General features: G+C 39.8%; 1 protein-coding gene across 1 annotated transcript in view; it reads right to left on the minus strand.

Annotated features, from left to right (window-relative positions):
* Nucleotides 1-7,477: 7,477 nt before the first annotated feature.
* Nucleotides 7,478-25,347, minus strand: part of Nexmif (neurite extension and migration factor) — a 123,326-nt gene continuing 105,456 nt past the window's right edge. Inside the window, exons 2-3 of the mRNA XM_051142576.1 lie at nt 13,895-14,020; nt 7,478-13,238 (exon numbers count right to left, since the gene is read on the minus strand). Coding sequence (XP_050998533.1) covers nt 8,854-13,238; nt 13,895-13,973 — 4,464 coding nt within the window. The 5' untranslated portion in view covers nt 13,974-14,020 and the 3' untranslated portion in view covers nt 7,478-8,853. The remainder of the gene's footprint in view (nt 13,239-13,894; nt 14,021-25,347) is intronic.

Consider the following 25,347-nt stretch of genomic DNA (forward strand, 5'->3'; position numbering starts at 1 on the left):
TACAGAAATTACAAATCTGCAAAACCTGTGAAATTCTATACAATTCTGAGTGCATTAAATTTTGTGGACAAGATCACTGATATAATTAGATATCAAGGGGACTATAGCCTAAATGGTTTAATAACTACACCTTCAATCATTTTCAAACGTAAGACTATTAAAACAGTGCCATAATCATGTGCTAAGATTTAATCTGAATCACTCAAAGGCTCATGTATTAAAAGCTTGTTTGTTAGCTTTTGAGAAGTCATTGGGTCCTGAGATTTCTTTCATCAGTGGATTGCTCCATTGGTGCCTTCATCCCATGACATTATTGGGAGGTTGTATAAACTAGGAGGTACAGCTTATTTGGAGGAAGGAAGTTATCAGAAGTGTGTACCCTAGAATGATAAATTTTATCTTCAGGTAGTTCTGTATCTGTTTCTTGGCTGCCATGAGGTAAGTAACATGGTCCTGCCATACCCTCTCCATTGAGATGTTTTCCCAAAAACAAAACAAGACCCACCACAACAGGAGCAAGTTATCATGGACTAGAACTTCAGGAACCCTGGTTTTAGTCCCCCAGGACTGACAATATAATGTATTTAAAATAGAGACTGCATGGGGTATGACTTTCACACGTACTCTGGTGACTCATATTTGACCACGTCCTCTGGATGGGGAGACCCGGTGGCACTCAGAGGAAGGATAGCAGGCTACCAAGAAGAGACTCGATACTCTATGAGCATATAAATGGGGAGGAAGTCCCCCTCAGTCACAGTCATAGGGGAGGGGAGTAAGGGGAAAATGGGAGGGAGGGAGGGAGGAATGGGAGGATACAAGGGATGAGATAACCATTGAGATGTAATTAGAATAAACTAATAAAATAAAATAAAAAATAAAACCATCTAGATTTAAAAAATAAAATAAAACAGAGACTGTTTCATCATCTTTTGGTGCTAAAATGATTCCTGAACTAAGAGTGAGTATTTAATTCCTCAATAGTCTTATTTAGTAAGTTAAAATTTCTGTGACTCTACAGAGTTTCTAGGTATAAAATCCAACTCTGAAACTCACTGAATTGAGACAATGATGAAATAGCACAGGTAAAATACCATTAAAAGCTTAATTAAAGTAGTGGCAATGGTGTTAGAAAGGTTCAAGTATTTAACGTAACCAGATAGATATGAGGCCAGAGGTGATGAGTTGCTGAGTTAGGTTACTACGTGGATGGCAAGATTAATTTGCCATGATAAGGCACATTCAGATGGTTAAAAGATTATAAAATAATGTTGAAGAATTCAGTCTGAGGATGTTGTAGAATGTTCAAGTAGATGGCCAGCCTATAATTGGAAATGTATATGCAGGAACTTGGGATGCATTTGTGGAAAATCAAAAGGGTAGTTGAAATGATGAAAGTGGATCTGTTCCAGTGAGAAGAGGTTCACTCACTCATAAACATTTTTCAGCTTCTTTGAGCAATAGACAGCAAGGAAGTGGTTATTGGCTTGTGTGTACCACAATGCCTTGTGGTTAGCCAGAGCTCTAGGCTCTGACAAGCAATCAAAATATCTGGGGACATAAAGGTAAAGACTAATTTCTATTCTAGACACAGCAAATATCAACGTACTGGAGATACTGTAGTGGAACAGAAGCTGGGAAGTCCTGATTAAAATAACTAGGGACCATGCTGACCAGTAAGTAGAATAATGTGGAAACAGTGGGGAATTATGGAAAATCTGACATTCTTGGGTACCAGGCAAATCAGCATTTATTACTTTCAACAAACAGCTTTTCCACTTTGAGAGGTCTGTTTCTCTGCAGACTCCATATGGACTACAAATGAAGCATACCATTTGTTTTAACGTCTTGTAAGAAGGGACAAACTAGAGAATAATCCCCAACTTTGAAGGGCACACAAAATTCTAGCCCAGTGCTTCTCAAACGTTTCCATGTATACAAATCACTTAGGGATCTTGTTGAAATTCATATCGTGATTCAGCAGAATTGGCACAGGGCCTGGCATTCAGCATTTCTAACAAGTTCCCAAATGATGGCAATGCTGTTGACCTTATTCAAAGTGCCAGTGTGATTCAGTCCTATGGCAACTTGACATTGATTCACATTTGTTCTCAAACAGGATACCAAATTTTTGTAATTCTTTTCTTTTGCTCTATGCTGTTTGTTTTGAAAGATAGCTTTACATGTTGATCTAAATGCAAACACATGTGGGTTTTTATTTTGCCTATTTTTTCATTTTACTTTTTCAGAAATTCATTTGTATTGTTTTATAACATGCTGGGATGGATTACAAGAAAAACTGCTCTCTCACCAGCAATAGTTTGAGAAACACTGCTCTAGACATTGAAGAACTGTTTATTTAAGATATAAATTCAATTAGAAATGTTTTAAATTCTGTTACATATGATTCTAAAGCAGTATTTTAAACTTTTCTTTTATTTATTCCATAAACAATAACAAAACTCAGCTAGGTAACATTATGACAATTTCACCATACATTCAGTCACAAATATTTAAAACTTTTTCAACAAGAAGAACAAAACCAGAGGTGTTACAAGAATAATTTACAAGAAATTCTATAAAACAGCAAGAAGCTCACAAATGTTCATTTTCTTTTGCACAAGATCACTACACTCTTTCACAACATATTTTCTGTTACAAAATTCCCAACAAAAGTGTTTTTTTCTTTGTATTGTGGTTTCTAAAACCAGAAACTTTGAAGTAAATATCCTTTTATTAGCACCCAGTGGTGCAGAAAAAGGAAAATTCTCACATACAGACACTTCACAGCACTTTTCTAAGAAAAATATACACTTACAAAATATGTTACAAATTGGCACACTTAAAAATATACAAGATTTTGTAGGCGTCTTAAGAGTGATCCTTAAGCTTTATACTTCAATTGACTCTACAGATTATTTATAAAGCTTAATTCTAAAAGAAAAAGGCAATTAATTTCCTAACTTTAAAGTTGCAGTGTCATGTGTCAAACAGAAACAGGTTACATTCATAAAAAGGGTCTCTAAATGCTTTTACTTTAAATTTTCTTAAATGCTTAAGGGGCTTGGGAGAGAAGAAAAATGGGGATAATCATTTTCTTTAGCACCATAAAGCATTTATTTTACTGAAGAGGTGCATTCAGTTCTATGGAAACTAAAGACTAGTGAGTACATTCAAAACTCTGTAGGCAGCAAACTCCAGTCAGTGCTACAGCTATCCCAGTGGAGACTTCCTCCCTGTGTGTAGTGAAGCTCTCTACCTCCCTGGGAGTGAAAAACAAAAGGCCTCTTTTTTGTTTTTATTTAAGCCTTTTCTTTTGTGCTGTAAAACTAGGCATCTCTCAAAGAGGCAGAATGTTTTTAGTATCTCCTTCCTTCCTTCCTTCCTCATCCTTCTTATATATATATATTATTTTTCAAACTGGATCTCATACTATAGACCAGACTAGTCTGGAACTCTCAGCAACCCTCCTGCGTAGAATTCCAGGCATGAGCCACCATGCGTAGTACCCTTTATTCATTCTCAGTGGGCTGTCCTTGAGACTCAGGAAGCCCTAGCTTGTTGGATAGAGACATCTTTTCTTATCATATGGATGTTTCTTTCATGTCTTTAGTATATATTTACCCAAACATTGTTTTTTTTTTTTTTTACTAAAGCCTCATTCATTCCTTCAAACTTTGTGCTAAGCCACTCTTACAGTGTCCTTCCCAGGCATTTCATCACTTAGCTATGGGTACACCTCAAACCAAGAGTACACCTCAAGTACCACATAGCTGCAGTGGGATCTCTGCCTCATGACTGTAGCTACTGTTTGATGGTGAGTGAAAAATGTGTCTTAAAGGGTAGCCTGCGAAGCCACCAATAACCCCATGCTAGTTGAGGACTCTCAAGCTGATTATAATGTTTCCCAAATTAAACATTCCAACTAAAATTTCCCCCTTTACTTGGGTCTTTGAGAAATCGTTATAAAATCCCTGGCCTACATTATGTTGACAAGATCTCTATTTGTCATGAAAAGGTTTGATTTTGGTACTAAGCCTTCTAAACATAATATTTATTGGCTTAGGGAATTTTATGATTAGAAAACAAAACTTGCATTAGTTTATCTTATAAAAGGAGATATTTCTGTAATGATTGGCAGCATTAAAAAAAATCCCTAAATGCAAATGAAAATGCTTTAAATTTGACAGCTTTTCAGTCATACAGGAGAAAACAATCATTTCTAGTTCTAGCAACAGCTAGGACTAGCTAGTGTTCCATTTACCTCATCAGCATAGAAACTCAGCTCTAACTCTCATGTGTCAGAACTGTTCTGAGCAGAGCTGTAAACTGGGATCTCCAAGTTTGGCTAAGAGGTCCTTAGCTATGCTTTTCTCCTTTACTCAGTAAACACTATCTCAAAGCCACTAAAATGGAAATTCACTAGAACTGCAAGACCTCACGTGAAATAACACAGGATGAGAGCTGATTATAGCGTTTGAAGCATCTTTTATGCTTCTCTCTTACACACACACACACACACACACACACACACACACACACACACACACACACCCCTTTCTTTGCATTCCCCACCCCAGAATGATTTTTCCTAGCAAAGAAAAGAGCCAGAGAAGGTGAAAATTTTGTCACAAAAGCCCACCTAGCACCAAGGACTTCAGAGAGATGGCTAAAGAAGAGATGAACAAAGTAGAGCAGAAAGTTTGAAAAGATTCAGGAAAAGATAAGGCCTTAACACATAATTGCACAGAGCAGCAAGAAGTCAGTAGGGAAAGCTGTGATGGAGCAGCACATGTGATGCAGCTGATATCTGAGACACTTGGAGAGGTATAGAGGATGGTCACAGGTTCAAACTAGTTATTCTAGTCCCAACACAACCCTCAAAGTCTTCAAGCCTCTTGGCTGGGGCCATCGTATCTGCACCCTGTTCCATGTAGTACAGCACCTAACCACAATAAGAGGCTCGACCTGTTATTACACATCTTCAAGAGAAAGCAGTTTGCATCCTTTCTCAATGGCATGTGTGTATCGTGAGTGACTCAGACTGGGAAGGTAGCCCTCTAAATTTCCAGAAGGAAGCCTCTGGCTAAAGTTCTTAGACTGTCAATTTGGGAGATTGAACATAATGCTATATAAGAAGAAAAATTCTAAGACTGATAAAGGAAAGAAGAGCAAGGGCCAATATAATTTCCGAGAAAGTAAAGATTAAATGAGACTCTATAAGGAGGCATTAATAGGAAGCAGCTTCTCAGAAAGGAGAGGTTAGAAGGGAGGAATCAGAAATTTCAGACCAAGGAAAATTCAGGATTTTTGACTTGAAGAAATCAGTGATAGGGCAAAACACTATTTTCATACATTGGTCCTCACTCCACTAAGGCAGCTGGTTAAATAAGAGATCTCCAGAAAGTTTAGCCTACTATGTTATGACAGAAAGAAAATAATTCTGAGGGCAGAGACAGGACCAGTAGAATGTTAAGTGTTCAACAATGCAGAGAACAGTGTACTGAAGACAGTAAGAATCTCTGCCTTGGCCTATTGCTCACTCCTCAAATTCACTTTCTCGTCATGGTTCAGTCCAAAATGACTGGTTACAAATCACTAGGTTATATGTTAAAAACATACAATGCATGGCAGGCCGATAAGAAGGTGCTTTCAAATGTCAGTTCTCTTCAGAGAAAGATATGAACCATGCCCTAAAATTGGCCCTTAGTGGGCTCCATAGGAGCAACTGAAAGAGTATCCACTCCAAAGGACTGATGGTAAAGTTCTGGCAAGGAAATTGTTTCCAACGGTTTCAAGCTATCCTACCCCATTCCCCATTCTCCAAAGCTGAACATCATGATGCTTTAAGAAAAATCTGGGACAACTGCTCCCATATTTGCTTTTATAAAAACACATTAATACTCATAGAACATTTTTAAAAAACTTTCTTCTTTAATTTCCACTTTTTGGTTACATACAAAGTACTCCATTCCTACAAGCCAGCAAGATGGCTTTGAGGTCTGGAGTCTTGGGGATCACAATACAGGCTGAGTTGGTGATTCCAAGCAAAAATTCAGCTATAAAACACAGGACAAACAAAAACCCAAACCAAACAAAGAACAGTTCCTAGGAAGTAGCCGTAGCACTTCGTCCAAACAGCTAGCTATCAGAGTATCAAGAAACAGAAGGATGTGTTCCATGATTGTTTTCTCTTTTGGATGGCCACTGGAGGGTAAGAGACTTGTTTCATCTGGTGCCTTCCCACTAAGTATTTTTCCAGGGCTCACTGCACATGGTGTCAAAGCCTAGGAATGTGCCTCAACTATCCTCGCAGACTTCTCCTCACCCACTCATCCCCACAGATAAAAGAGACTGATGCTAAGAACACACACAATCTAGATCATGGGCTTGTTCATTTTACTACCTAGCTGTAAGTAGTAGAGTAAGCTGGTGAAAGGAATCCTGGACTGGGAGCTGTGTGTATTTCTATACATGATAAGCTCCCTTCCATTTCTCTCTGACTACTTGAAAACGCTGCTTCTCTGTTTGTGAATACATTTTGGTGTCAATGACTAGGTAGGTTGCTCATATTTTATTCAAAAAGGTCTTCTGAAACATCTTCCCTGTTTTGTTAAGTCCCCCTTTCTCCCACCCCCTTATCCTCCTCCCTCCCACCCCAGCCTCTATATTCACAAGTTAATAGGTTAGTAACAATATTAGTAAGAATAGTAACAACAACAACAACCAACAACATTAATAATATTAATCCCCTATATCAGTATAGCACTTTATGATCTACAAAGCGCTTTCATATCCATTATCTCATCTGTGCCACAGTGCATCAGTCATCAGGCACACAGGCCCTTAACTGTGCAAGGAAAAGAGATCAAATGTTACAAGTCAAGTGGTGAATAAAGGGGAAGAAAAGGCTAGCAGTGAGGAATGTTGGAATCGTGAATTATTATTATTTTTTTTGTTTTTTTAAGTAGTGGAAGGGAGGGTTAAACTAAAAAATGTGATTTAAAAAATTATTAAAATTTGAAATTTACATTTAGTGTGTGATGCCAAAAAGTAGTCATTCTCAGACTATATATAGATGGCCCAAATTAGTTATCTCCATATATTGTTCAGCTTACCTGGTATTATATATTTAATCAGAGGAAGAAAATTTTTGTCAATCTGAGATGCCATTTTTAAAACTGACATTGGCATTGCAAGATCAACATGTAAAGAACACTAAGCCATGTTGTGAGTGCACTTTTGACAAAACTGGAATAAAACATTTAGGAAACTACTTAAATAAAAGCAATCTATGTATTTCATTTATCGTTAGTGTCAATTTTATAGCTATTTTATAATTTATCCCAGGCTATTATAAAATATATAAAACTGAGATATAAAGTATCAGCAATATAACTTTGCACTTTAAATTATTTTTGCTATTTTGCTTTGGAAAACAAACTTTCAAAGCAGCTGTTTTTCCTTGTACAGGTTCTGTAAATGCATATACTCTGTCCTTGATGGACTTAGCTGTTGTGACCTTCAAGCTTTTCCAACATTTTACTCTTTAGATGATGGAATGAACAAATCTTTATTGTGCCTTGTTTTCTGTTCATGTTTCCACACAGGATAGTAGAGTTTAAAACATTAAAAGAATATATGTATGGATGTGTATATGTATACACACATTGCATACATGTGTGTGCATATATACTTAATAATAATCCCTAATGAGCTTTAAACTGTGGGGTGAATTTATGAGATGAGGTAAGAAAATTTGGCACAATTCAAACATTATCCTTTGTTTTGGTAAACTGTATAACACAACATATTTTTTTCCACTGTGATCTACAGGTGCTATCCACAAAAGTGGGGGTGGTTAATAGCAAGAATCACTGGAATGTTTCTAGTAAATTCACAGGGACAAGTCCCCCAAATACTCACAACCAAATGTTGATATAGAAGTAAAACTATATACAGTACAGTTACTAATTTGTAGTTTGGCACAATGTTTTCCTTTTTTTTTTCCCTAGTGGGCAAACAGTGCATAAACTACTCGTGCAACTGTATGACTTTAGAAATCTTTTACACAGAACATCAGATTAAAGTTTGATTTCAAAGACTTATTCCCACAATTTAAAATTCTCTTTTTAAGCACTTACAGGTCAACATACATACCACAAAGTTTATTTTGAAAGAAATAAAACACAAACATCAAATGTCTTTCTGGAAAATGTGAGTCTCTTCTTCAAACACAGGTAAAAGCCAAAATGCTGTTTCTGCTTTTAGGAGATTGTAGCTGTTAATCCCTGCAGAAAAGAATCAAAGAATTTATACCATCTTAGTAAGTTTTGATGTGTGTCCCACGAAGGGATCATACCATGTAAATATACTGACACCATACTAAATGTTGTATGCTGCAGAAAGATAGAGAAAGCACTCCTAGTTGTCATGTGTTGACAGCTAATGCTCTTTTGTTTAAATGATCTTGGCTTTTTGTCTACATGACTTTTTGATTATGTTGTTCAGAATCTGTCTTTATTGCAAAGCCCTTCCATTCCAAAAATCATTCAAGAGCATATTTTAGTTCTATTTTCTTAATAAGCAAAAATTAACGCTGAATAGAAGAAAAACGTAGCCTTTGTTAGAACTTATCCCTAGCTAAGCCACAACAAAATTGCCCGATATTTTGGGTGGCTTAAAGGGATTTCCATGCATTTTTTTTCTTTTCTTTTTAATTTGAAAAAAGAGAATGGGAAAGAGTCTCTCATGCAAACGTCTGCTTTCAAGAGGGAAAAATGAGGAACTCTGAGGCTCAGCAGGTAGTAGTAAAGCCAAGGGCGCTTTTCTTCTCAGTCATTTGGTGCAGTATTACCTCAGTTTTTCAAAAGAAGCTGTCCCAACCTCATCCTTGTGGACCTGTTCTCGGTCCATGCGCTTTCCCTTATATTTCTCATCTCGCAGGGCCTTGGAGCTGGACTTGTGACGATATAATTTTTTGTGTGTTGGTCCATTATTGCCTAAAGTGCTTATGTTACTGTACTTTTTATCAAAGAAGGCAGATCGAGAGTCCTCACTGTAACCAGGCATGTCTGCACGACCAGGATCACCAATTGCTGCTTTCCCATTGCTTTTGCTCACACTTTTGACTGACCTATGATTCTTAGTAGCTCCTGAAGACCCATTATTAACTTTTTTCTTAGATTCTTGTGGTGTCCCAGCCAATATCTTGAGGGTTTTTAACTTTAGGCTATTGGAATCAGGGGAGTAGAATGTGTTGGACTCTCCTTGATGCTCCATGGGTTCCCAAAGGGGCTCTATGGAGGCCATCATGAATCTCTGCACGTCTGCCATGCCAGAGGCAATGTTGGACAAGATATAAGAAGGCTCTTGAAATTCCCGTTGGTCATCATCCAGAAGGTTGTTGGCATTAGTGCCTACGCTTATGTCATTCCATCCTGGCCTGCTTTCCTTTCCCAAAGCCCAATCTCCAGAAAGTCCCTTTTGACTTGGCATCTTCATAGGAGCAACAGGACCACCATGTTGAATACATTCAGTCAGTGTTTTTCCACTAGAGGAAGTGGTATTAGGTTGGCTCCCACTATGGCCAATCCCAATTTGCATTTTCTCTCCATTGACAGCAGCCACATATTTCCCTTTCTTTGTTGATTTGGGAACCTGGCGTGAGGTTTTGCTAGGTGGCTTTTCAACCCCTTTGTTGCTAGCTTTTGGAGATTTTTTCCTGGTGTTTTTCTGAGAAGAACTTTGGCTCACAACTCCACTCTTGCCAGGCGATGTTTTCTTTCTTGATTTTGACACTTTGTTGTTGGTACTAATTTGCCCAGCTGACTCATCAAATGTTGACAGGCAAGGGGTTTTTTGGAGCAGGCCAACAGAGTCCTCATCATTGAACATATGGAACTGAAACTGATGGTTATTTAAAGTAAAGCCATCATCTGCTTGGACCTGTTGTGAAAGGGTAGCACAGTCCCACTTGATTTTCTCCATGCTGCCCAACGATCCTGCAATGCCTTCTTGGAATCCCTTCATTGTTCCTAGTGTTTTGATACTCTCACATCTGGTACTCTGAGGAGAAAGACTGGGGGTGTCTGGTGGAGATATTTCTGAAAGGGAAGAGTGGCGGAACTTGTCAGGAGTGAAGTTGGAGATATCGAGGAGGTCAGTGGACTCCTTTAGAGGTGCTATCTCATCAATGCTCTGCTGGATCACCAGTTTGGGGCTGCAGTGGGCCAGGAAGTCATCAGTGATATCGTCATCACCATCTTTTTCACAGGATTTCAAGCTTAAGGAACAATAGTTGCTTGAACTAACAGAAAGGGGAGTCATCGAGTCAAAGCTAAAGAGCCGGCCATCATCATCTGTACTGACTGGGGCCTGCTGGAAAGGAAAGCAGATCTCGCCATTATTAAAGTGACACAATTGATACGAGTCATCAGATGGGAGATGGGTGTCCTGCACAGAGGCATACAGAACCTTGTTGCAACCACTCCCACCACTACTGAGGCAGACAGGACTATATGTTATAGCTGTGAGGTTATTCTCCATGGAGACAACTTGAGAGGCTTCAAATTCACTAGATTGGTTTGTGCCTATGTCCCTTGAGACTTCAGTCATAAAGTCCTGGGGAGCAGATGTATCCTTATCGGGCCACAGACTTCCATAGTTGCTTGCTTCCACTTTGAAGTTATGAGATGAATGTTGCAGCTCAGAGTCAGAAGGTGAGGACAGCACACAATCCTGAGCAGACTGGAGAGGTACAAATGATTTTTCCGTTTGAGCGAGGCTGCCTTCATTTTGCTCTGGAGAATGGTTGGTGAAGTATGAGATGCTAGTATTATTGGACAAGTCAGAAGCATCTAACAGTGTTTGCAGATACCCTCCAGGAATAACAGGTATATTGGTGGCAACATTAGTAGATGACAGAGGCATTTCTGAAGAGCAGGTGGTTGGTAAGAAAGTGGAATTCTTAACAACCTTTGTCTCGTGAAATTCTGACAGACGGGAACTGTTTGAGGTCCCAGGAGTGACTTCATTTTTTAAGTTAGCCTTGATGGATGGGTCTTCTAAGACAGGGCTCATTTGAACAACCGGTTTGTTCTCTTGTCCAGTTTTGATTTTTTTGGATTTTAATCTAGCTTCACTTTTAAATTTAATTTTGTTGAGCACTTTCCTCTCTGGCCCCTTGAACTCTGGCTCTTGAGCTTTGGCTTTCACAGAGTCAGGGACTATGATGCCATGTAAATGGGATCCATTGGCACAGCTTGGGGCAGCAAGAGGTGCTGCTTTCAGTGTACCTTTTAAACTGCCTTCTTCTTTGCGACTGCTAGCTTGTCTCTGATCACTGCAGAATGAAACCTGCTTACTACTTGCTGAGCTTTCCATGGATTGGATCCTTTGAATCCTATGTCTATTGCCAAGCTTAGATTTTCGTTTACGAGCAGGTGGCAGGAATGACACCTCAAAGCTACCTGGTTCAAAGCTTTGCTTTTGGCATAAGGGCGTTTTGATAGAGTCTGTAGTGCTGTTTCTCTGCTTTTTCTTCTTCTGCCAGAAGCCCTTCAAAGGTGATAACTTGGCATACTTACTGAGCTGATTCTCACTCAGATTAACTGTTGTCTCACTGGCATCTACCTTACTCAGCTTCACCAGCATGTTCTTCTCACCTTTAAAGCGATTGATAATGATATATTTGATAATAACAGGGGGCTCCTTACGGGTTACTTTTCTTCTCTTTTTGGGACACCATTCATCATCATCTTCTTCTTTGGAGCCACCTGGAGGCCATTCCTTTCTCTCATTTACTTTTTCCCCCTCTAGTGAGTCAACATCATATAGATAATCTTCACTGTATCTGACTTTTCTCTTGGCTCGCAGCCCATAGTTCTGCTGGGAGGATGAGCTGCCAGAATTAGTGTCCCGAGCCATATAGCGGCTACAGTCTTTGATCTCCCCCATGGCATCATATGAGACCTCAATGAAGGAACTGTCATCACTGAAATTCCCTGATGTCTCCAGGGAATTGGTAAGGTGGTCAGGCTTTAGGGTCTTAAACTGCTCTACCTCAAGCCCGCTATCCACTTTATTATCTAATTCAGCCTTTCCCCCATCATCTTTTTCATCTTTTTTCTCTATACTTTCGTCTTCATGTACTTCTTCTTTGCCTTTCTTCTTGTCTAAATTTTTATCTTCTTCTCCCCAGATGATGCTTACATCAGGGACCTTGAATTGAGAAAGATCACTGCTCTGCTTGAGAATTCCACTCTTAGATTCCCGCTTGGGACACGTAGTAAAGACACTGGGGAAAAAATTGAATTGGGCATCTTCCTGCATCAGAAGAGTGGTCTTGTCTCGAACATTGTCCTGAAAGGACTCATATCGAATTTTGAGGGAGCAAACATCACTGCCCAGTGTTGACTCATCATCATCAAACATGTAGTTATCCACATCTTCTTCAGAGAATAGGTTAACAGATAGTTCATTCTTCGAACAGAGGTCAAGTAGTTCAATTTTACTCTCACTAATAAAAGTCTCAAAGTAACCCCAATCCTGATTGGAATTTGCCAGCAAAGCTTCTTCTGTATTGCACTTATCTAACAGTAATGCTTCATAATAACTTTTCTGAGTTGGATCTTCCAAGTCAATGTCAGGTTTCTCAGTTTCTCGTCTATCTCCTGCCCTTGATTTATGCAGGGGGAAGCCTAACAGCTGGTCAGAAAGCAGCTGCTCTCCGTATTTGATGTTTTCCCCAGCATTAATGCATTGAATACCTATATCAGAGACTGCGCATGTTTCATAATCTCTGTTTAGATCACTGACTTTCAGACTGATCCCTGGCTCAGGGTCTACTGCTTCTTTCGATTCCATGAAGCAACCTAAGCAAGTCCGGCTTGGCTGCATGAGGCAGTCTCCATTCAGAGCTGACATGCCTGCAGGCTCCATTATGGCAAATGGAGCTTTCTCACATTCGTTGGGCAGTGACCATGTGTTCAGGCCTTTTGCAGCTCCAGATGTGAGGGAGATGGCATTCACAGACGCACTATTAGCAGAATGATCAGGTGCTTCAATCAGGCCCAAAGGAGATGGAGGGCTCTGCATACACGGCTTCTTAGATGGCAGTGGTAGGAGCCCCCTGGGAAACATTGGAGACTCCTTTTGTACCACTGGTATAGGCTGGATTGGTGTAGTAGCTTCTAGAGCTGCAAATGACTTCATTGCCATGTCCTGGTCCTCTGAGTCTTGAGAAAAAAGAGGAAAAGGCAGGAATAAGGTTAGGGGTTTTAGATAAGACTCATCAGTTTCTTTCCCTTTATTAGTTTCTAATGCTTGGGTATCATATAATAAACTACAACTCTGCTTCTCTAGCTTAATGAATTACCACCTAAACACTAGAAAACAACTCTAAATTAATAATGAACATTTACACGAATGAAAAATAACTATTCTTCTTCAGGAAAAGATAGAGCCCCCTTAGAAATGAGCAAAGAACTAGACTGATGGATCAGTTGGAAAGTCAAAGTTTTCAGAGAGGAAAATGTGCAGGGGGTCATTCATGGTTTGAACTATGAGACACATGCCCATAATTGAAAACTTATGTTAGAGAAGTTCCTAGTGAATCCACAAAAGTCTCACATCAGAACATACTTATAATTTACTAGCAATTTTGAGGAACTTCATTTAACCAATGAATCTTACAGAGCAAAGGGATTCATCTGAGGACACTCAGAGATTCTTGCAGCTCAGGTAAAGATCTGGCAGAGTAAAGTTTAGATTTACATCAACTTCAGATATATTTTGAATTCAACCTGTCTCGAGTTTCTGCATACTGAAAATCCACATTAATAAGAAAAGACTACCAGGAAAGATAATGTGTATTATGATTAAACTCTCTTACCATTTTCTTTGACCCCATTCATCAGATTGTTTTCTCCATTGGCTGAGGCAGCAATAGCTTTGTCTTGTTGGTTATCCATGAATGTAGCCTCTTATTGTTTCATTCCAATTTCAAATGTCGTTAAACCTGTGTATTTCAAATATACAATGTTAGTCATTCAATATGTCTCATTTTTTATTTTACATGGTACTTCATCAATTGGGCTTTAGAAACACTGGGATCTGTTTTCTAGACTGGCTTTGCTACTTCTTCTGTTTTGTTTCATAGTTTACACCTACTATATAAGGTATTCATTCCTTATCAACAACCATATTATTCAAAATGAGAATTAGAGGAAGCAGGAAAATGTACAAAATTAGCCTAATTATAATTACCCAATTAGAAAGGATGCAAAGTAAAGTCTAGGATAACTTTAAATAATGTGTGTATATGTGGAAATCAAATTTGTTTACTTTGTTTCTACTTTAGATGACCAGATGGTCTCTAAAGACAAACCAATTCATATTTATACACTCATATACATCATACATAATTTATTTTATTATTAAAATATAATTACATAATTTCCCTACATTCTCTTTCCTTCCTCCAACTTCTACCATGTCCCTCCCTCCGCGTCACTCCCTCTCTAATTACTGGCCTCATCTTTACTATATGCATATCCATATAACTATGTCTTTATCTGTATATATATTCATATCTATAGTATATACCACTTATTTTCTCTCTGTCTTAACTTTGATTAGAGGATGTCTTAATTTCTTGATATATATGACTTCAGTAGAATTTTGACAACCATTCCTCTAAATACACATTTTTGAAATACAAGATATTCAAAATGTTACTTTGAGTAAGATCTAGATTTTGTGAAAAGGTTGCAGCCTCATGTAGTGCTTTTCAGACATAGTGCAAGCATCTGTGGCTTTTCATTTTTGTCCACTTCCTTAGATATTAGGTATATTAAAAATGTAGAAGGATGGGTCCCTTTGAGAAAAGGGGCCACCATTTGCCACTAACCTCTATCTCTAAACATTTTTCCCAGTCAAGTTTTTATCCCCATATTTAAAAGCACACACTAAGACCATGAGCCATCACACTCCTGTAATCTCAGTACTTGGGAGGCAGAGGTAAATTTGAGGTCAGTCTAACCTACATGGTGAGACTGACTCAAAACAAAGCAAAATAAAACAGGGCCTGCCCAGGTCTTCTGGGATGACTTTTCCATGAGACACCAGGTATGTCCACGACTTCCAACCTCACAGGCCTGCCTAGCTGACTCTGGAACTTTCCTTTTCTGGTACCCACCAGGTAGACACACTCATTCCCATCTTACAGACCTGACCTGTTTCTCCAGGACTTCTTTACCCTTGCAGCCAAGTAGGCCTATTCTTCCATTCTTCTGCACTCCATAAAATACATGGCTTCTCTGGGAACTCCCTTTCCCATATTACCAGTAGACTCTGTACCTTCCCATCTTATAACTTCAACCAGTTCATCTGGAGCATTCTTTTCCTATCTTGCCAGGTAGTCCCCTGTTCCTTTCTACTCTATAAAGCATCCTTTCTTTGAGCTACTGGGTAGATTTCACTCTGTTTACCCACAGGACTCCCTGCTCTTCTGGGATCTCATTCCGCATGCTTCCAGGCCACCTAGCTCCTCCAGGAGCTTCCATCCTCACACTTCAGACTGGATTACTTTCCACCTTATAAATTGCTCCTCCAGTGATGCACAGCATTTTCATGTACCCCTTTATAACACACAGACCTCCTGACTTCCTTGGAGCTTCTGTTTCCAACCACAGGTTGACCAGAGCAACAGACAGCGAGAGCCACACCAGAAGGCCACAGAGGAGAGGACCAACAAGGGTTATACTGACCCTTGGACAGAGTTTGTTCATAGAGACAAACTTGGACTCTCTTTAGCCCCCAATACCAGTACCACAAAACAAAACACCTCAGCCCTCTATAGCTTAATCCTCTCATGGGCATTGTATATGCCTAGAATGAAAGAAGAAAGGTGATTTGAAGAAAAAAAAAAGATTCAACTAACAAACCACTTCAGGTGCACAAATTCTAGTAACAAAACAAAAGTAACATGAAAAACCAGTATACTATGTCCGCCACGGTGGTGGTCTGAATGACAGTGTCACCCATACATTAAGATATTTGAGTTCCCTAGTTGGTAGGCTATTTGGGTATGTTTAAGAGGTGTGATCTTGTTGGAGGAGGTATGTCACTGGAGTCAGGCTTTGAGAATTTAAAAAAGTTAACTATTTCTACTTCCTGATTGCAGTTCATGATGTAAGCTGTCAGCTTTCAACTGCAGCCACCATGCTTGCTTGCTGTCATACTTCCCCTCCATGACAAACTCTTATCCCTCTGGAACCATAAGCCAAATAAACCCTTCCTTCTATAAGTTGCCTTGGTCATTGTGTTTTATCACAGCAACAGAAAAGTAGTAAGTATACACCCCTCAAAAAATGACCAACCTCATAGTATGAACCTTAATTAAAATGACCTAGAAGACTTCCTGACAATGATTTTAAAAGAATGATTATAACCATGTTCAAACAACACAAAGAGGATTGGTATATATTCCAAGGGAACTAAACAAAGAGCTGAATAAAATGGGGAAGTCAATTCAAGATATGAAAATATAAGAATTGCTAAAGAAAATCCAAACTTAAAAATGAACTGATAAATTTACTAAGTCAAATAAAAAACTCTTACTGAAAGAACAGATTATGTGGGAAATAGAGTGTTGGAACTGGATGACAAAGAAGAATTGTATCACTCAGTAAAGGTCAAGACAACTTTTAAAAATTGAGCAAAACACAGGAGAGTTTTGAAATACTGTGGAAATATCTAATATTTGAAGCATGGGCACAAATGAAAAATACCACAGTGAACACATGGAGAATACTTTTTAAAAAAAGAAAATTTCCTAAACCTAGAGAAAGATGTTCACCCAGGTACAAGGGACCTACAGAACGCAAATAGACATGCCTGGAAAGGAACTCCTCAAGACATTATTAATGCTAAAACATGAAAAACATAGTCTAAAGAAAGGATACTAAAAACTACAAGAAATCTGGTTAGGCCACTTACAAAAGCAGGTCCACTAAAATAATACCTTTTTATTTATTCTTCAGAAACTTTAAAGCCAGAAAGGCCTACAAATATATATACTAAGTTCTGAAAGACCATAATTGTCAAGCCAGACTATGCTACCCAACAGAACTATCAATTAAAATTAAAGGAAAAATAAAGCCTTTCCATGATGAAAATAGATAAGAGGAATTTATGACCATTATGCCAGTTCTACAGAATCTACTGAAGGAATACATCAGTCTAAAGTGAAAGACAAGTACACTCAAGAGGTGATAGGGAACATAAGCAAATTCAGGACAGTTAATCAAAAGAAATATAAGAAAACAGCAACATCACAACAAATAACAAGAATGTACACCATTAAATAATTGTCAATATTAGAGGTCTCAATTTTTCCAACAAAATGACAGAAAAATGAACATATTTGATTATAAAACAAGATCTATCTATGTATGTTCCTGCTGTCTTGAAGGAACACACTTCAGCATAAGGTCAGATATCACCTTAGGGTAAAAGAATGGAAAATAAGCAAATGGAACTAACAAACAAGCAGATGTGATTATTACAAGATAGTGTTTAAAACAAAATAAATCTGAAGAGATAGGAAAGGACACTACATACTCACTAAAAAATCCACCAGCAGGATATTACAATTTTAAACATATGCACTGAACACAGGTGCATTCAATTTCATAAAAGAAATATTAGTAGATCTAAGATCATAGATGAGTCCCAACACAGTGATAGTGCATGCCTTCAGCACTCTACTGTCACCACAGGCAGGCTATCTAAATAAAGAAAAGGAATCATCAGACTTAAATTATATAGTGAATCAAATAGAACTAACAGATATCTATAGAACATTCTACCCAAACACTAAAGAACACAAATTCTCACCAGCCCATAGAACTTTATCCAAAATTGATCACGTACAAAACATGTCTTAAGAAACACAGAAGGGTTGGAATAACATCCTGCATTCTATCTAATAACAATGTAATAAAGTTAGATACCAACCGTAATAGAAATCACAGAAAGTACACAAACTCATGGAGATTAAACAATATACTAGTCAATGATGTATGAGTCTCTAGAGAAATCAGCAAGGGAACACAAAATAAATAGAATAGAATGAAAATTAAAACAGCGCATACCAAAACTTATGGTACAGTGAAGACAACCCTTAAAATTAAAGTGTACAGGGCTAAGTGCTTATATAAAAATTTTGAGATATCTTAAATTAATAACTTAATGATGCACCTTAAGGCTTTGGAAAAACCAAAACAAACCAAAGCAAAAGACAGTGGATGAGAAGAGATAATCAAAATAAGGGTTAGAATTAATGAACTAGAAACAACAGTAACAACAACTAAACAATTCAAAGAATCAAGTAAAGAGCCTGGTTTGGAAAGATAAAGAGTATTAATAAACCCTTAGCCAAATTGGCCAGAAGAAACAGTCAATGCAAACATTATTGCAATTAATTAAAATTAATGCAATTATAAATGAAAAGAGAGACAATACAATAGATAATAGTGCAATTTAGAAAATCATAAGATCATTAGGGACTCAATTCCACATACAATAGGTACTCTCTCTCTCTCAAGCATGAACACCCTCCTCTTCCCAGGTACAAACCTAACTAAGGAAATAATCAACAATTGGGATCTCATGAAATTAACTTCTGTACACACAAAAAAAAAGATAAATTGAGGGAAGAGGCAGGCATCAAGGGTCAAAGTTTCTACTTTGCAATGGACATATTAATAGAGGAAAGGAGAAATTTGTGGGGTCCCATCCTTAGACAAAGAATGACAAGTAACTCATGACTGCTTGGAGGAGGAGAATTAGTCTCTTCTAGGGATGGGCCCTCTTATTGGTTGTCCAATACAGAATGGTCAGCCCTGAAAGTAGATACAGACAAAACAACAAAATGGGCTCCACAGGTTGTATTCATATATTTATGCATGCAATGTGCATGCATGTGTAACAATAATAATCAAAGAAATATAAGTTATCAACTTGACAGTAGTTGGGGACATGAGAGAGGTTAGAGGGATGTGTTGGAGGGAGGTCAAAAAATGGGAAAAGTAAGGCAGTTCTATTTCAATTCCAACATGTTTAAAATAAATAAATGAAATATATGATCAGTAGATTTCAATCCTTAGTGTCTTCTGATCTTTTACATTTATAGTTAATTTCAAGAAACTCTAATTTTAGTACTGGAAAGGTCAGGACACAGAAAGAGGAACTATAATAGCTAATGTTAAAATGAATGCAATGGCATATCCATGAGAATAACTCAGGCCTTTGATAAAGAAACCAGGTATTTAATCTAGAAAGCATCTTCAACAAATGGTGTTGGTCTAACTGGAGTTCTGCATGTAGAAGAATGCAAGTAGATACATATTTATCACTCTGCACAAACTCAATTTCAAGTGGATTAAAGACCTACACATAAAACCAGATACACTTAATCTATTAAAAGAGAAAGTGGGAATCAGCCTTGAGCTCATTGGTACAGGAGACAACTTACTGAACACAACACCCGTAGCTCAGACACTAAGATCAACAATTAATAAATGGGATCTCTTGAAACTGAAAAGCTTCTGTAAGGCAAAGGACACTGTCAACAGAAGGAAATGGCAGCTCACAAATTGGGAAAAGATCTTCACAAACTCTACATCTGACAAAGGGCTAATATCCAAGATATATAAAGAATTCAAGAAATTAGACACCAGCAAACTAAATGACCTAATTAAAAATGGGGTAGAGAGCTAGACAGAGAATTCTCAACAGTGGAATCTTGAACAGTTGAGAAGCACGTAAAGAAATATTCAACTTCCTTAGTCATCAGGGAAATGCAAATCAAAAGGACTCTGAGATTCCACCTTATACCTGTCAGGATGGCTGTGATAAAAACTCAAACAACAGCACATTCTGGAGAGGATGTGGAGAAAGGGGAACACTCCTCCACTGCTGGTGGGAGTGCAAACCTGTACAACCACTTTGGAAATCAATCTAGCGCTTTCCCAGCTATACCACTTCTGGGCATATACCCAAAAGATGTTTCACCATACCACAAGGACACTTGTGGGGATCAGGAACCAGGAGAGGGTGGGAGTGGGGGAGAGAGAATGTCGACGGAGCTCACACAGTATCCCAAGAATCAGACTCTGGAGACCAGACTCAAAGATGCAGATCTAACTTTATGGTTCAGTGTATAAGCCTTTAAAAGCTTGAAGGGCCAATCAGACCACCCCATGCTAGTCTCAGGCACCAACAGCAATCAATCAGATTGGTGTAGCTGTTAGGAAATGGGGGGAGGAGTGCAAGGCCACCTCAGGAGACTTCTGTAAAGGAGGAAGCAGTCAGTGCCCTAGCCTCCTCGGATCCATTTTGAGACTTCACTAGTATGCTCAGAGTCCCTTGTAGATCAACACTGTGTGCAGTGGATCGGGACGGTTTGAAGGCGTCTTAGGAGCCACTGACGCTTCACTAGCCCTTCCCTATGGCCTCCATAAGGCTTATCTCGACACTCCCCACAGGTTGTCCCTGCTTTAATTTCAATGTTAAAAATCTCCAGTAGGAGAGGTTTGGTGTGCTGATTTTGGAGGTATATATGATTTTCAAGTCACATCAGGAGAAATATATTAAGTAAGATTATAATTGCCATGGCATAAACAACCATACTACTGGGTGAAAATAAAGTGGTGAATTTGAAATCCACTTCCTGGAAGAAATGTCCCAGATCAAATAGGGTGACTACATACACTCCTGTGGTATTCATAGCCATCATCTCTTGATGGAGCTTATGAAGGAGAGAAAGGCAGGATGTATTCCAGGGCCCTCTATGTATTGGTGTTGGAGCTGTATAGCACTACTCCTATTGGTTAAAAATTCCTCCTGACAGTCGGGTGTCTGGGACCATAGGCTTATGGTCGCCATCCTCTCCTTCACTCAGGGATAGACTCTGCAGAGACGGCTAGAGCGGTTCCCTCAGAGCAGGTATATGGCTTTATGGATCCACTAGGAATAAAAAATTGACTTGTCTGTTCCTTCTGGAAAAACACATGCAAACCCTCATCTCACGATTAAGAGGAGGGCAGGACCTTTCCACATATTGTCCACAGGATCCTACCAGTAGAGTAATGGTAAAGAGGTGATCCTGGGAAGCATTGCACCCCAATGTTTATAAGTGGGGGACAGACCATTTTGTCAAAAAATTTAAAAGTTAATGGTAAAAAGAGCCTCAGTTAAGTTTATCCTGTGGTTGTATCCCTGATGGACCTCCTTTAAAATTTTTTTTCAAGACAGGGTTTCTCTGTGTAGCCTTGACTGTCCTGGACTTGATTTGTAGACCAGGCTGGCCTCGAACTCACAGAGATCCACCTGCCTCTGCCTCCTGAGTGCTGGGATTAAAGGCGTGCACCACCACTGCCTGGCCTCCCTTTAAATATTTTAAGAGAGGTGTGGGCTCTTTCCAGTGTTACTGCTCAGACCCCTTAAAGCAACTAGTAAACACTTTAGGTTTGTGGGAATGACAAGAGTGAATAACATAGCCAAAACATGTCTTTGAGGAGTCTTTAAAGCCTGAAGCAGCATCAGGAATGGATTTTTCCAGTAAGTACTGTCTATGAATCACAGGTGTTAAAGGGAGCATGGATAGGATTTTTTTATTTTTTATTTTTTATTTTTTGAGACAGGGTTTCTCTGTGTAGCCTTGGCTGTCCTGGAATCTGTAGACCAAGCTGGCCTTGAACTCACAGAGATCCGCCTGCCTCTGCCTTCCAAGTGCTGGGATTAAAGGCATGAAGTAGGATTTTATTTTTAGGGAAATGGTTATCTCTTTTACCCTGGAAATTTAACAAAAATAACTGAGCAATACAGTGAGATGAGAACGTCCAGGCAAGTAAGTCCTGGGACATTGGAAGAATAATTGTGTCTGGCTTTTTACCCAACAATAAAAGGGATGTCTTAAGCACCTTTAGGAGCAGTAGAATAAGCCAAATGAACCCAGGATAATATTTTATTGGGTGATTGGAAAATCGCCCCGGTAGAGAATCTCTTTGTGGGCATCCCAAGGCTCCACACCTCACTAACAGGATCAACTCAATGTAGAAGGGCTTGATTAAGGCCTGCATTAAGATCCTGTAAAACCTGTTTTGCCTCCTCTGTAATGGTTAAAATCACCTCTGGCTGTTTGGCACCATGAAGCAGGAGAAAGGGGATGGGGGGGGGGAGGTGAGCTGTCCTGTGCTAACAGGAAAGCAAGGTCTAATCTATGGCAATTTCCTTACAAAGGTCTGCATGGACACCCATGTGGACGGTACGGGAAAGGAGAACTGTGACTTTGAGGGCCTAATGGCATCAGAGGTAACCGTGTGGCCCCCAGACAGATGCGGTTCTTGAGTTGTACCTTTTCAGTTGCAATGTAAAGACCAGCTGGCCCAAAAGCAATAGAGATATCCTGGAGCTTGAGCTGAAAGGCTTGTTGTTCCAGGTGGCCGATAACATTTATGATTTATGGCTACCTTTTTAATAGCCTCCCACACATAAATCTGACAAATAGTGGGACTACTTTTCATCCTTTGTGGCAATACCTTCCACTGACAGCTGCTCATGGATGTTTTATTATTAATTACAGGCATAGAGAAGGCAAATCTTTGTCCTCTGGATGTAGAGGAATAGAGAAAAAAACAAAACAAAACAATTTTCAGTCTCTATGGTGACAATATAGTATCCATGAGGGACTGCAGATTTTCATTGAAGGAACTGCCCTCTGAATAGGATTGCTCACACAATATTTTTCCAGTCCTGGGGTGTATTTAAAGTGGTGGCCATAGACTAAAACATTTGACTAACAAATGGTGACTGTAACCTGTTCTCACTAACTGCTTTTCTAAATTTTGGCATCATTTCTATGGAATGTGGTTCCCAAATTCCTTGAGGAGGATTGTTGCCACCAAGGCTAGAAGTTACAGGTAAAGCTTGGGTGGCAGAAGAGTAGTCCTTTTTTAGATTCATAGAGGGGTAGCATAAGTGTTGCAGGACACAGGAGAACTAGATAAGAGGGGGCCACCCAAGGGCTTATATGGGAGGCCGCATGTAAATCGGCCATAGTGGGCCATGTTCCTATAGAGAAACAGGAAGCCATTGCCATTCCCTTTGAGGCTGTGCCACATATGTATGGTGGCGGTTCTCCTTTAATCTCAGTTTCACCTACTTGACCCAACTCGGAGTATAGAGAAATTACTTTTGGTTTGGCTGGGTCTTATCTACGAAGCCAGCAGTGGTCAAAGCATGCCTGCTGATGGCAGAGTCCTCAGCTTTTTCTGTCTCCAGGCTCTGCCGCCAAAGTCAAAGAAGGTCGAGTGATAGCAGCTCGGGGGGGGCCCCCGCCACCCCTCCCCCCGCGTCCCTGCCCGGCAACTAAGAATAGCCGTAACTATAGGGTTAAACTAAACTATCTCTTTCATCTCTGCAAGAATTGCAATCTGCACCCAAGTTTGCTCATCCCAGATCTCTCCTACCATCATCCAAGGACACAGTTTTAGAACCTTATCATAGAAAGGATTAAATTTTTTATCTGAGAAAGAAAGTCGCCTACTCTCTAGAATGCCTTTCATGATTTTTTTTTAACTGATTCTCTGCGCTGAGGATTTGAATTGCCCATCCTGAGGAGAGAGGTCCACTCACTTGCAACAAATGATAAGGGGGTTCCTGATATCCCTGTTCAGGTGCCAGGTGTCGGGGACCAGTAACCAGGGGAAGAGTGGTGAATGGTGCCGGTGCTTATGCTGTATCCCGAGAATCAGACTCCTGAGTATATACTCCTTTAAAAGGTTGAAGGGCCAATCAGACCACCCCATGCTAGCCTCAAGCACCAACAGCAATCAATCAGATTGGTGTAGCTGTGAGGAAATGGGGGGAGGAGTGCAAGACCACCTCAGGAGACTTCTGTAAAGAAGAGGAAAGAAGCAGTCGCCGCCCTAGCCTCAGATCCATCTTGAGACTTTACCAGTGTGCTCTGAATCACTTGTAGATCAACACTGTGTGCAGTGGATCGTGACGGTTCGAGGAGCCTTAGGAGCCGCTGACGCTTCACTAGCCCTTCCCTATGACCTCCATAAGGCTTATCTCGACACTCCCCACAGACACTTGCTCAACTATTTTCATAGCAGCTTTATTCATAATAGCCAGAAACTGGAAACAACCCAGATGCCCCTCAACTGAAGAATGGATAAATAAAATATAGTGCATTTACACAACGGAATACTATTCAGCTATTAAAAACAAGGACATCTTGAAATTTGCAGGAAACTGGATGGGACTAAAAAAAAAATCATCCTGAGTGAGGTAACCCAGGTCCAAAAAGGCATGCATGGTATGTACTCCATTATAAGTGGGTATTAACCATGAAGTACAGGATAACCTGGCTACAATCCACAGACCCAAAGAAGCTAAGCCACAAGGATGACCCAGGGGAGGATGCTTGAAGCTTACTCAGAAAGGGAAATAAAATAGGCATTGTAGGTGGATGGAGGGAGGAAACTGGGTAAGAAGGGGATGGGGAGGGGAGCAGGGGTGGAAATTAGCAACAGGAAGTGGGGAGCGGGCCCTGTGCGAGAATGGAAATCAGAGGTGGGAGGCATCGTGAGATTTGCCAGACACCGGGGATGAGGAGGTCCCAGGAAGTCTATGGGGGTTACCCTAGCTGAGACTCCTAGCAGCAGGAGATAGGGAGTCTGAAGTGAACACCTCTTATAGCCAGGCAGGATTTTCAGTAGAGGGATAAGGACACCAACCCACCCACAAAACCTGACCCCAAATTTTTTCTGCTGAGAAGATGTATAGGAACAAAGAGGGAACAAAGATCGAGGGGATGGCCAACCGAAGACTGGCCCTACTTGAGACACATCCCATGGGAGAGAATCCCTGAAACTAGTAATGTTACTCTGCTATGCTTGCAGACAGGAACCTAGCATAGCTGTCCTTTGAGAGGCTTCATCCAGCAGCTGATGGAAACACATGCTAAGACCCAAAGCCAAACATTAGACAGAGCTTGGGGAGTCCTATGGAAGAGTTGGGGGAATGATTTAGGGAGCTGGAGGAGTCAAGGACTCCATAAGAAGACCTACAGAGTCAACTAGCTTAGGCCCATGGGGGCTCACAGAGACTGAACCACCAACCAAGGAGCAAGCATGAACTGTTTCAAGGCTCCCTGCACAGCTGAAGCAAATGTGTAGCTTGGTATTCATGTGGATCCCCACAACAACTGGAGCAGGGGCCCTCTCTGACTCTGTTGCCTCCCTTTGGATCCCCTTCCCCTAACTGGGCCAC

This window comes from Acomys russatus, chromosome X (assembly GCF_903995435.1).
Source record: "Acomys russatus chromosome X, mAcoRus1.1, whole genome shotgun sequence".
NCBI classification, from domain to species: Eukaryota; Metazoa; Chordata; class Mammalia; order Rodentia; family Muridae; genus Acomys; species Acomys russatus.